The 12,429-nt window shown below is 39.1% G+C and overlaps 1 protein-coding gene across 7 annotated transcripts in view; it reads right to left on the bottom strand.

Annotated features, from left to right (window-relative positions):
* Positions 1–12,429, bottom strand: part of cadpsb (Ca2+-dependent activator protein for secretion b) — a 66,915-nt gene that overhangs the window by 9,640 nt on the left and 44,846 nt on the right. The window contains exons 14-22 of one of the 7 annotated variants that reach the window (XM_071495170.1): positions 11,730–11,831; positions 11,560–11,623; positions 11,341–11,464; positions 8,975–9,007; positions 5,971–6,077; positions 4,107–4,136; positions 1,366–1,522; positions 1,119–1,260; positions 189–350 (exon numbers count right to left, since the gene is read on the bottom strand). In XM_071495170.1, coding sequence (XP_071351271.1) covers positions 189–350; positions 1,119–1,260; positions 1,366–1,522; positions 4,107–4,136; positions 5,971–6,077; positions 8,975–9,007; positions 11,341–11,464; positions 11,560–11,623; positions 11,730–11,831 — 921 coding nt within the window. The remainder of the gene's footprint in view (positions 1–188; positions 351–1,118; positions 1,261–1,365; positions 1,523–4,106; positions 4,137–5,970; positions 6,078–8,974; positions 9,008–11,340; positions 11,465–11,559; positions 11,624–11,729; positions 11,832–12,429) is intronic. The other 6 variants (XM_071495176.1, XM_071495171.1, XM_071495172.1 and 3 more) reach the window with 6 other exon arrangements.

Raw genomic sequence — 12,429 nt, 5'->3', positions numbered from 1 at the left:
AAAAATGATGAGAAAAATCATAGTTTTACTTTCTCAATTTGGGACATTTTGTTTCTAGTTAGATCCACACAACACATTTTTTCCGTATATTGAAGATTTTTAAAGCAGTCTTTATCTGAGGGCATCTTCATACCAAGGCAGTCTCTGCTTGCTTAATGATTTCTAAAGTAAACTAGTTGAATACACACTCAGAGTCATATATAGCAGCCATCCATGACGGGGTAGAAAAGCTAGGCATTTGTGGAAGGTTAACTGATAGTCCTGCTACTGGCACTGGCAGATTTGGTACTTTGGGAATTTGGAGGTTCACATTTGGTAGATTCACATTGGGCAGATTACTTGTTAAACTCCTGCAGAAAAGACAGACAAAAAGAAAAAAAGAATCCATAACAGTGGTGTGGGAGCTGCAGAAAGCCATGTAACACTCATCATAAAAGTAACACAAAATCTGAAATTAGGTGAAGACAGGAACATACAGTAGCACACATATACAAGACCAACAGTAATTGTCAAAGACGCACATTATATGAGAAGACCTACAGAGTGAAAGAGGGCTGGACTCATGAACACATATACTGTATTAAATGCAGTGACAGGGAGAAGCAACTTAATACTGAAAAACACAAATAAATATCTTTTACCTTGATAAATCTTACATATAATCTTCATAATAAAAAATGCAAAAGCAAAAGTGTGGAAGCCACAACAAATAAATAACAGAACAGTAACATAACAGACTGGAGGCCTTTGGATTCTGTGGCAACATGTCAAAGCACACATTATGAAAGTTAGTTCACAAAACAAAACAACAGAAATAATATTGGAAATATTAGGCGTTGCCCTGATCCCAATGTGTCGGAGAGAGAGTCGCAAAACACATACATTAGTCAAAGACTATTTTCAGAGTAAATAACCTATTTCTTTCACATAAAAAATAGGTTATTCAGCCCACGCTTTGATCATTCTTTAAAAGTGAACCTACAGGAAGCCTGGGTGAACATTATAGCTGCTCTCACAGATTTCTCAGCCTCCACGTAGTCAGTCTGTCATCTGCATATAAAAGCCTTGCATCTCTCCAACCATCCAACAGCGTAGCTATAAAGACAGAGGCTCCTTACTTTACAGGCTCCCAGGACTCTCGATCAAAGCCCTTGTGAATTGACTGTGCGATGGAGGACTCCATCAGATCCACATATCTAACCACCAGAGGAGCATACAGATCCTGAAGGTGTTTGTGGAACTTTCCATTGCACAGATGATCTGTGCAAAAAAAGGAAGTGATAGAAAAATATTAATGCCTTCCTTTACACATTGAGATACATGAAAAAGCTATAATATAAATGCGGGACAAGCACAGAGGCTTACAGTCTGTCCGGAGGAAGTCGTTGAGCAGCTGGAAGAGAGGGAAGCTGTCCCAGCTCTCAGGGGACTGGATCTCCAGAGCAGCATCCATGTCGATGGCATAGAGGGCCAGGAAGTTTTCTGCATGCTCCACCATGAGGTCAGTCCACCATGCAAATGCCTAGAGACACAGCAGGAGGGAATGGAAGCAGGTGAACAAGGTCTCCTGTTAAAGACATAAGGCGACACAAGGAGGAAGGAAGTAGGAACTAATACACACAACTGGAGCTCATTGGTCCTAGAAAGGAAATACCACTGAATTCATGTGTGCTTTATATATATTAGGGGAATAGTTCAATATGTTGGGAAATTTGGTAGCTTACCCAGAGTTACATGGGAGGATTGATACCATTCTCATGTCTGTCTGTTACATTTGAAGCTAGAACCAGCAGCCAGTTAGCTTAGCTTAGCATAAAGACTGGAGTCAGGGAAACAGCTGCTCTGGCTCTGTCTAAAAAAAATAAAAATAAATCCTACCAGCACCTATAAAGCTCACCTACTGATACACCATATCTTTTTTTTATTCTCTACACAAACCAACAGGCTTCGGTTTTACAGCTGATTATGTGCCATTATTATTATTTCTTGGCCAGTTACAGTGACTGTCGCCATGAGTAGTCTAATACATACATACATACAACTGTACATAACACTAAACAAATAAGATACTAAGTACTGTGTTGATTAATGAGCTTAAGAGGTGCTGGAAGGTGGATTTCCTTGAACAGTGCCAGGCTAGCTGTTTCCCCACTTCCAGTCTTTATGCTAAGCGAAGCTAACTGACTGCTGGCTCAAGTTTCGCATTTTTCAGACAGATACGGGAGTGATATTGATCTTTTCATCTAACTCTCTGCAAGAAAGTGAATAAGTCAATTTCCCAAATGCCAAACTACACCTTTAAGTATGCATTAGATGTTCTTTGTTGTCTAGTGTTAGGAAATATTTATTCATGTTCATTAATAATTGTGTCTGTGACTGTTACATGCTTTATACGGACTCTGAAATTCTTGGGTAATTCCTTCCAAACATAATTTCACAGAAAGAAAAGGACACACCATCAAACCTGTCTGCATGACTTGTGCATGTTTGTGTGTGTGTGTGTGTGTGTGTGTGTTTTCCGCCATGTACTTTGAGGCTGTGTCCACAGCTTTCATTGATTAGGGCTTAAAGGCAGGATTAATTATAAATCCAGTTTATAGGCAGCAAAAGAATCACACAGCAGGGGTTGCATGTTCGTGCCTTGTTATATATTCATGACAGTATCTATCGATTTAAGGGAAAGGTGCTTTTCTCATGCAAATGTGGAGCTCCCTCCATGCTTTTCTCTCAAGCTAAGAGACGAGGGGGTCCACCATTCACATCACTAACAAACCCATAGCCCACTAGATGTGAATGTGACTCATGCACATCTTCAACTAGGCACACCAAGGACTGCAGCACACAGCATTTCTTGTGTTGGAGTGCGTCTTCTCCAATTAGTTAAGTAAGTCTCTGAGATTCAGCAGGCCGTTTTCTCGCACCGTCAGGACTTCCTCGCCCCTTTGACAGCAAAAGTACAGTTGTTGCTTTGCTGGCAGTCTTGGCTTGGCTTATTTGCTTATCATTCAGACTAACAAGTTGCCAAGTCCAATAAAAGCTTAATCTTTCCAAATTATGCTGCATGCTTTCTTTTACAGTTTTTGTCTTTTTATCTTCCCATCTGGCTTAACCACCACAACGGCAGTCGAAACCTTACTTACCTGTCTACTTACCTGCCCACTCCCAACATTTAAAAAGCTCGATAGTTTTAGTGTTGACAAACAGGCAGCAAACAAACATCTTCTCCATCACATTCAAGGAGAGGAGAGACACTCTTAATACAGACAGGGAAGGTTAAGGGAGGGGACCGTATAAGTTTCTGACAGGTGAGGGAGGGGAAAAAGCTCAAAGGTCGCCAAGCGGACAGGCCTCCAACCTTTGATAGAGATAAAGGGAGAGCTCTATGGCAGACCCAGCGTTCAGCCAGACAGACTTAAAGTGCTATATCAATGCAACTGTGTCAAGGGACAGATCCTGAGGGAGTGTACTGATGCTGAGGGGGGAGGAGGGGGGGATGGGGTGAGGAGACGGGGCATCATCTATTGGACATGCACGGAGCATTATGGGAGTTTCTCATTCAACTTGACTACATACCTCTTTTCCCTGCTTGGACAGTCACCAATCATATGACAGTGAGAACACAAGAAGATGTGCAGAACAGTAATGTATTTTTAAGGCATGTTTTTATAGGGTTTTCTAAACTAAGAATAGACAGCAGAGAGGGATGGAAGAGGAGAAGCCGGGGGAAGTAATGCTTGAACAAGTGCGGACTGTGAAATTAATTGTTGGATGGAGGGGGAAACAAATGTTTATGGTGGATCAAACTTCAAAGGTTCACATGGAGCATACTTTGGGAAATTTACTGGTTCAGCATGCTTGGAGAGAAAGGAAACCTCCTTATGGCCCGATGAACATGCTTTATGACCACAATTATGTTGCGCAAGCTACAGTGCCTTTTAATTTTTAAACAAGTTTGCTCTCACTTCTATGCCTACAAACCCACCCACTGCTACAGCATCTATAAGTTCATTCTGCCTAGAAAGGTGCCTCTTGCCATAGTGGCGCACATGCCAAACAGGAGGGTCGTGATGGGGGCTGAAGAGGAAAAAGAAATAAAAATACTGTACCGATTGATCTCCAGAACTTGTGACTGCCGCCTGTCAAGCATATTCAGAAAGATACAATAAATCTGCTTTATCTGCATATTCTAAGATCACACTGGATCACCTTCAGATCTACACAACTACACATGCTCATCATGTTTTCCATCAGCTCAGTGTTTATAGTAGCAAATAGCCGTGAGGACGGTATTTTCCGTGGTGGAAAGTAACTAATTACATTTACTGAAGTACTGTACTTAAGTACAATCATGAGGTTCATGTACTTTACTTGGGTATTTCTATCTTATGCTACTTTATGCTTCTACTCCACTACATTTCAGAGGGAAATATTGTACTTTTAACTAAACTAGACTGATTTGACAGCTTTAGTTGCTAGTTACTTTTCAGATGAAGATTTTACATTAATAAATATGAAAAACTTACAACATACAATGCATTTTCTCATCTTTTTTAGCTTATAAACCACGACAGCCCTTGAGAAATTTCAAGTCTAGACTTCTCAGATGGTTTTATTTAAATAACTGTGGAATGCTCAAAGAAGTACAAAAGGTTTATTGATAAGTGTGGAAGCCATGAGAGGCAAGGGAAATCTTTTTCCAGGCATATTTTTTCATTTGTAAAACAGGTGAATTTCTTTTTTTAATTTTCTCATGACATGGGAGAAGTGTGCTGTCAAGGCTTTGTGGAGGAAAGATAAGAAATAAATAAAATAAATAAAAAACTATATATTACTATAATATAACAGGATTCCTCTGCCAGTCGCACTTTATGCCCTGCTTTTTATATCATCTCACCTGACTTCCGAAAGTGTTTCTGGCAGAAAGCCGTCACCAATTAAAATACATTTCTAGCCAAAAGAAGGAACAGAACTGTGATGTTACATAACTTGCAAACAAGCAACATATGTACCTTGTGTATAGAGTGCATAAAGATCACCTATAGAAAATATAAATGCTTTGAAGTCTGGGGTAGTGGTGCACATCAGCCTCCTGTGGCTGAAATAAGAATTACAAAAAAATGGTACTTGCAAAAAAAAATAAAAAATTGGTTGTTTTCACAGATGGAAAAAAAAAACTTGGAAAAATGTTCCTGGCAAAAAAGATTTGCCACTTGCCACAAATTTGTTTAGCAGAACTTTGCTTTTTCTTCTTTACCACCCCATTAATCATCTTTTTTTCTCTTTCATCTCAATCATCACTGATGCATCAGTATTTATAGTCTAATATATTATTTTCTGTGTGTTGAAGTGAATCTTTACATTTGACATTTTAAAGTATATTTAACTGCTAATAGTTTTGTATTTCTACTTTACTGGGACTGCAAATCCAGACTTTGAAGTAAAAGATCTGAGTACTTCTCCCACCTCATTTCTATCTTGTCTTGTAGCAAAAGGGAAACTTAATACAACACTATGAGCACGCAGAAGCCACAAGCAACGTGCACTGGGCCTGTATTTCTAATTTGCATCCTGTTTACCTTCCTGCCTTCTGTTTATACTGGACTTCCTTGAAATACATATTAATATTACCATTTTCAGCAGTGTGTTGAACATTGCAACACTGAGCTATGAACTGTGATCAGAGGAAAGAACTGCACACATTATATCATTTTTTGTCTAATTTACAGCCTCTGCTCAAACATAGCACTCTGATTCCATGTAGCCATGGTCTGTCGAACACCAATTAGAGCTTTCCTAAATTAAATTCATCTGTGAAAGGGTTTTTTTTTAGTTACCAATAGATGAAAGCAGCTTTATTTATAGAGGACTGATAATAAGACTAACTCCCTGCTGAGGGGCGGAGTGAGATAAGAGTGAGAGCATAGAGGGAAAGTGTTTTGAGGAGGAGAGGAGGAGAGGGTTCTCACTCACCTCCGCATGGTGTTCCTGGTTCTGCTGGAGGACCTCTATGACTAACTCCGCCAGGCGAATTGTTTCCTCCAGCTTTTTGGCAGGCGTGACTAAGCGGCCTACGTTCTCTGAGACAAAAGGATGAGGGTGAGGGATGAGTGGTTAGTCAAGCACAGAGAAGGATTCCAGGGGGATTTTTATGACTATTCAGAAGCTTTTTCCTGTCTATATTTTTGACCGTTTGATAAAAGTATAAACACAGCACTTACACTGTGATGTTTACATACCATACCCCCTAAACAAGTGAAGCGTGTTCTCATTTATATGCATTTTAGGCTGCACGACATAAAGCAACAGGAGTGATGTGTTTGTAGGATAATCAGATTTGTGTTGGAAGAGTATCAGGCACAAGAATAGTGGCGTTGAGATGGAAGTGCAATGTGGCATCAAAAACATGCATTTTTTGAAGCGGTACTGAATAAGCCATCTGTATAAGGAGCTGTCGCATGGCATAAAATGGTCAAAAAAACCTCACAGATCACACACTGTAAACATCATTCATTACTTCTGTTCAAATCAATTTCAAGATTTTCAGTCCATATCCAATTATGTCTAATAGCGTATTACTGACACAAGTCTAGTTTTTTTTTTCTTTACTACTTGTGCTGCTATAGAGTGGAATTGATAAAGCGTAACAATAATTTCATCAATAGGTGCAGATATTTTTTTATAAAAACAAACAAAACAAATCTACTAAAATGACATTTATAGTCATTTCTACGGGTAATTTCAATACTTTTAAAGACAATTTGTAGGGATATCATAGACATTTTTGATTTAGGATGAATTTCATCTTATTATATGATCTTTTGACAATACTACGCAAAATGACAAGATTTTCACTCAATTCAGCAAAATGCAAAAGGTGTTTGGTTAACAACATACTTAAAAATGTTATTGCCTCAAGAAGTTTTCATAAATTAGTTACTGATTTCTTAATCAGTTACTGATTAATTACCTTAGATGAGTTTTAATGAATACTTTTACAGTGTGATCCTGTTGTATCTGCCATCAACTGAGGTTTTGTGCACTAAAAGCTGCTTCTGACTCCTTCACTTATCAGTCGCTGTTGAATTTGGGCTATAATTTGCAAAAGCTCCAAATCACTTGCTTGTACCTTTGCTGACAGAATGATCTGATAAGACAGTTACATGTCATGAAATGGGAATATTTCAAGCAGCACGACCAAGTGGAATGATATGTGTATAATTTGAACATGGAAGTGAATGGCTACACAAATCTGAAATCAAAAGCACATAAATACATAACTCTACATAAAACATTAGTGATCTAACTAAAGACTGGAGTTCTGACTGGGATTTCATTGTTTTCACTATTATTTTACTATATAGTAAATAGTAAAATGAATTCATGGATGTATTTTTGGATCCTCGCTGTGTAACAGATTAAAGAAACCCTGATCTGCTACTTCAGGTTACGCCTTCAATTCCCATGTAGTTTAAGTTTATCATCAGGAGAAATCTGAGATATCTAAAGAGCTGGTAATATTTCAGCCTTTGTCTTCAGGGACATTTATCGCCCCTAATGGATGGATCACATGGATTTGTATTACATGACCTATATGTCCTGTGGTCATACTGTCCTGTAAGGGAGAGCTCTCTGAAAGCAAGTATCAGGGTTTGGTCTAGTACGGGCAGCGCAGCACGTCTTTGTGGTTCAAGAGAACCATTCAGGCATTACAATCAGAAAGTGTATGCCATATATATATATACTGGCTGGTAAATTGACACCAATATCCAATGTGTCTGACTACTGTGGAATATTAAAAGGCCAGTTCACCGAAATTACAAGAAACAACGCAAAGAAGCTGAACAAATTCTTAACATTTCCCTGGTGATATTTAGTCATGCAGATAGTTTCGGTTTGTCTGCATTGTTTCAGGTAGAGACAAAAGCGTCAGAGGCAGATATCTGCAACCAGCTGCGAATAGTTTGGCTGGATGAAGAGGTCTGCAAGTGCCATGCCAGGTTTTATGATTTGCTGTCACCTGATATAAACAGTTTTACATGGGCCTGTGTGCTGGCTTTTAGTTTATATTTTTATAAAGTTTTATTAGTTTTTTTTCATTTTATTATGTTTTATGTATTTTATGTGTAAGTTTACTTGTTTGATGTGTGCTCTCTGTTTTTCTATTAATTTCATCTCAGGGATAAAAAGTTACATTTTAGATGAAGTGGAAGTTAAAATAAAACCATAAGTATCTGCATGAGTGAATACCACAACAGTAGAATTTGTTTGTTTGTTTTATATGGAACTGACCATTTAAGTATCCAAAATGACTAGCAAATTCGATTTACATGTGCAATGATATAAGGGAATATATGACATTAAGAAAATGCATGTACGTATATACTTATCGAAAACACGATATTTAGCTGAAATGTTTGTGTTGCATTTGGTGATGAGGTTCACATTAATATGTTGCTTATGTCACTCTTTTTTCTTTTTTACTTCAACATTTATAACAATATAAAACTTATTGTTAGAGATTGTATTACTCTATAATTTTTCATGCACAAATGTTGATTTGTTATGTATTTGATATATTTTTCAGCCACAAAAAAACAACCTAACTAACCACATAATTGTTCTGTGAACAGAATATTGGATTCAATCTGAACTGAACGAAAATTAAATTTCCAAAATAAACTCAACAGTCTTGAACCACATCTGGAATGATATGAAGTAATACAATCTCCACTTCATTTACTTTAGATGCTTAAAACATGGCAAGACATTTGAGAACTTGAATGAGTGTGTATACTACCAGTGTGTATAATATACTGTATGGAGGATGTGTTACAGGTTAATTCTGTGCATACATGCATATGTTCTATATCTATAGACAAAATACATGTGTGTCAAGGGGTGAGGGGTTAAGGTTTGTGTGTATGTACATGTATGTGAGCGCTGTGGCTAAACCACAAGCTAAACATGAGTTCACCTGGATCCTTTTGATCCTTTTGACCTTTCTCAACTTCAGCGAGAAAACAAGGAGAGAAAAGATAAAGAGGAGATGTTTAGAATTAGCACGGTTCTAGGGTTATTTTCACGTTAGAGGGGGAAAGCTCAGAGTTGTTATTCATCACCATGTGACCCTTTCAAAGAATCTGCTGGGACATTTTCAGCTCCAGGGAGTGAGGTTTCTAGGCAACAGACAAACGTCACAAACATATAATAAAAACAGAAACACTGACACATTACCCTGTGGAAAACTGGAAATTAAAATAGTGATAAGATGTTTGTTAACAAACAGACAAAAGCTTAGACTATCATAAACAGGTAGGACACACAAACAGCTGCCAGGATCATAGACAGGACACACTGAGTGACTTGGATTGATTTGATTCAAGGAAAAACAAAACACAAACAGGAGCTGTTAAATCCAGACACCCTGTCCTAGCCTGTCCTCCCCATACAATAGCTCTGTCGACAGATGCTCCTTCACTATCTCTGGTGTCACAGTGAAAAATTAAAAAAAAGCCTACCTGCTCGGTACGGCACACCACTGACATATGATCAGACCAAATGACTGGAGGAGATAACAATGTAAGCAATGTAAAAATGCATTCAAGTCAAAGGAATGGGCATCCAACCAAAAGAAAGAAGCTTACAGACCAGACTGCTCATTCATGTCCATCACAAACAGATGGTACTAAAAAAGGACCCCGACTGATTTGGTGTGGTACTGCTCAGATCTCTCGACTGGTGCGCTCCCCACTCACTCTCACAGACAAAAGGCACAGATAAAAACAAGCATGACAGGAGCAACATCTCCGAAGAAAGAGGAGAGGCAGGAGGGGGATGAGGTGAAAGAGAAGAAGGAGGAGGAGGAGAGAGACCGGGGAGAGGATGATGAAGGTACTCACGGATGGTTAAATCCATCACTTGAGACGCCAAGCAGAAGACAGGGTGCTCATACATTTCCCTCTTTTTCCCTATAAAAAAGGATCGGGGCATGCAAGAGGCTGGGGTCAGAGGTGGGAAGGCTAGAGGTCAGAGGCTGATGGGAAGAGGGCTGTCCAGGTGAAAACCATATTCTGATGGGCAGGGGGCCCAGGAGTAAAGTCAAATGTTTGGTTTGTTTTGAAGCAGGCGCCTCACAAGGACAGTGGAAAGTTAATTCACATTGCATGGCAAGATAGTAAGGTTTAAATCCTTAGTATCTTTAGCACCCTGAGGGATTTCTTTCAAAACATAAACAACATCATAGTTCTCTGAAAATGCCAAGTGCATGTCAATGCATTAAATGAATATACTGGAAGAAAACAAACAGCAAGAGAGAATAAGACATTATAAAATGTCTTGTCATTGATGTAATTTTTGATATGTAATCCATGCCAATAAAGAAAAACCATGTTGTTCTGTCTCAAAGCACATGCAGGTGTCTGATGCTGGTTTGTTGGTGTTCAATCCCAGCATTCCGTTGGTTAAAAGCCACTTATCACATAATAAAATAGTCAAATAAAGTGATAATGTGGCAAAGCCAACAACTGTGAGCAAGGAGGAAAAAAAGCAGAGCAGACAGGGAGGGAGGGACAGGGAGCAGAAGATAGTGGTCTTCAGCAAGAACATAAGACAGAGGTGACAGGAGAGCTGCTGGTATTTCAAGGCAGGGGGGTGTTAAGGGGGGCGGGCAGCGTCAGCTGGAGTAATCAGAGAGGTAAAAGCTACAGTAAGATAATAGGAGAGGGGGAGTGTGCGTCGACTGGGAGCTGGGAGTCAGGGCATTCAGTTAAGCTGAACTCACAGTCCAATTATCAAATGTCAGAGGCCAGGATACCGCACAGCTTGAATAGTCAAGGCACAATGAGAGATCAGCACATCAACAGATTTCAGGGCTTTGGATTTGAATGCATTTTTACTCACACACCTCTACACAAAAGCCAACTTGACCTACAGAACAGCACAGAGCTAAAGCAGGCCTGAAACAAAGGAGAGAGTTATTGGACTGAGACAAAAAGTGTCCGACACACTGTCACAGATAATTTGGGATGCCAAAAATCATCTGGTAAACGGACACAAATATACCATATACCAAGAGAAGTCTCCATGTGTAAATAAATAAATACAACCTCATACTGGATTAAGTAAAAGGACATTTGGAAAAAAAAAGAATCAAAAAGTGTGTTTTCCTGTTTTATTTCTCACACAACCACCACTCAAACCATAAAAAATGAATGTATTTCACACACTGATATTTTAATGATCATTATCATTGTTCAGTAGATGTTTTTTTTAATCACTATATCAATAAGACATTCCCTCCAGCATTCATGATGTGATGATGGGTTGTGTGTTTCCAGTTACCTTCAATTTTAGCGTATTCTTTAATCCGCTCGTAGTTGAGCTGGGCAGCCTGCTCCAAACACTTGCGGATAACTCCTTTAACTTCTTCTTGTGGAACTGGGGTCACAATGTCCTTCATCAGGACCTGCAGGGCGCATTAAAGAGGAATTATGTAAGCTAGTTTTATTGCAGTTGTCCTTTCATGGGGTATAGATTTTTTTTTTTTCATTATTTACAAACCCTCTCCAGCAAAGATAAAGTGGCCTTCAGTGCACCCTCTGGACGACCGAAGGGGAAACAATATCTACAAGATAAGATGTAGACAGAAGATGTAATAAGAGTGGAAAAATACCAATAGGCATAATGTTTTGTAACTTCAGGTAATGTGCGGTTGGTGAGTTGGCAGTCACCTGAAATTTACAATCTGGTTTTCCAATATCACGCGCAACCGCTCCTTGATGTCTTCAAAGCGCTCCTTCTCATCCACTTTCACTGTGCTCAGCCCGTCTGGCCTATGAGGATCACACCCACACACTTTAACCCAGCTGAAACCCTGCAGAGGTTCAACTTATGCAACCTCTCATCTGAGTCCAACAGGAGAAACAAAAAGAAAAAAGAAAAACACACTGGCTGACAGCTATCAGCTCCCCTGGAACTGACTGCAAATTGTGTGAGATTTGTTTCTTGAGTTCCATTTGTGTTACACATACAAATAACTTATAATGTCTCACCTTTTTGGCCCTTGAAAGAGCGGTATATTGGAATCCTTTCTCTTTCTAAACTTGAATATGCGTACTCGTTTAGAGGCAGTGCGAGGATCTGGGCTTTGGGAGCTCTTTGGGGACATGAGGGCCTCATAGCCCATCGGCCCCCAGTAATTGCTGCCCTCTCTGACTTTAACGGACGCATGGGAGGATGAATAATATGGACAGTAAGAGACTATGGCAACAAAGGACAGAGAGAAAAGAAAACAAAGAAAAATGGTAGAAAACAAGGAAATATATAGAGATATAGAATTGATTAACAACATTACACAAAAAGCTGCAAAAAAACAAACATAACAATAACAGAAAAACAACAGAACATAAATATGGCTAAATTACAAAGATG

Source organism: Trachinotus anak, unplaced genomic scaffold (assembly GCF_046630095.1).
Source record: "Trachinotus anak isolate AG129_WGS33_773 ecotype Australia unplaced genomic scaffold, CSIRO_AGI_Tana_v1 ptg000013l, whole genome shotgun sequence".
Lineage (NCBI taxonomy): Eukaryota > Metazoa > Chordata > Actinopteri > Carangiformes > Carangidae > Trachinotus > Trachinotus anak.
The sequence above is the reverse complement of the archived record's forward strand: the minus strand, read 5'-3'. Positions and strand labels throughout refer to the sequence as shown.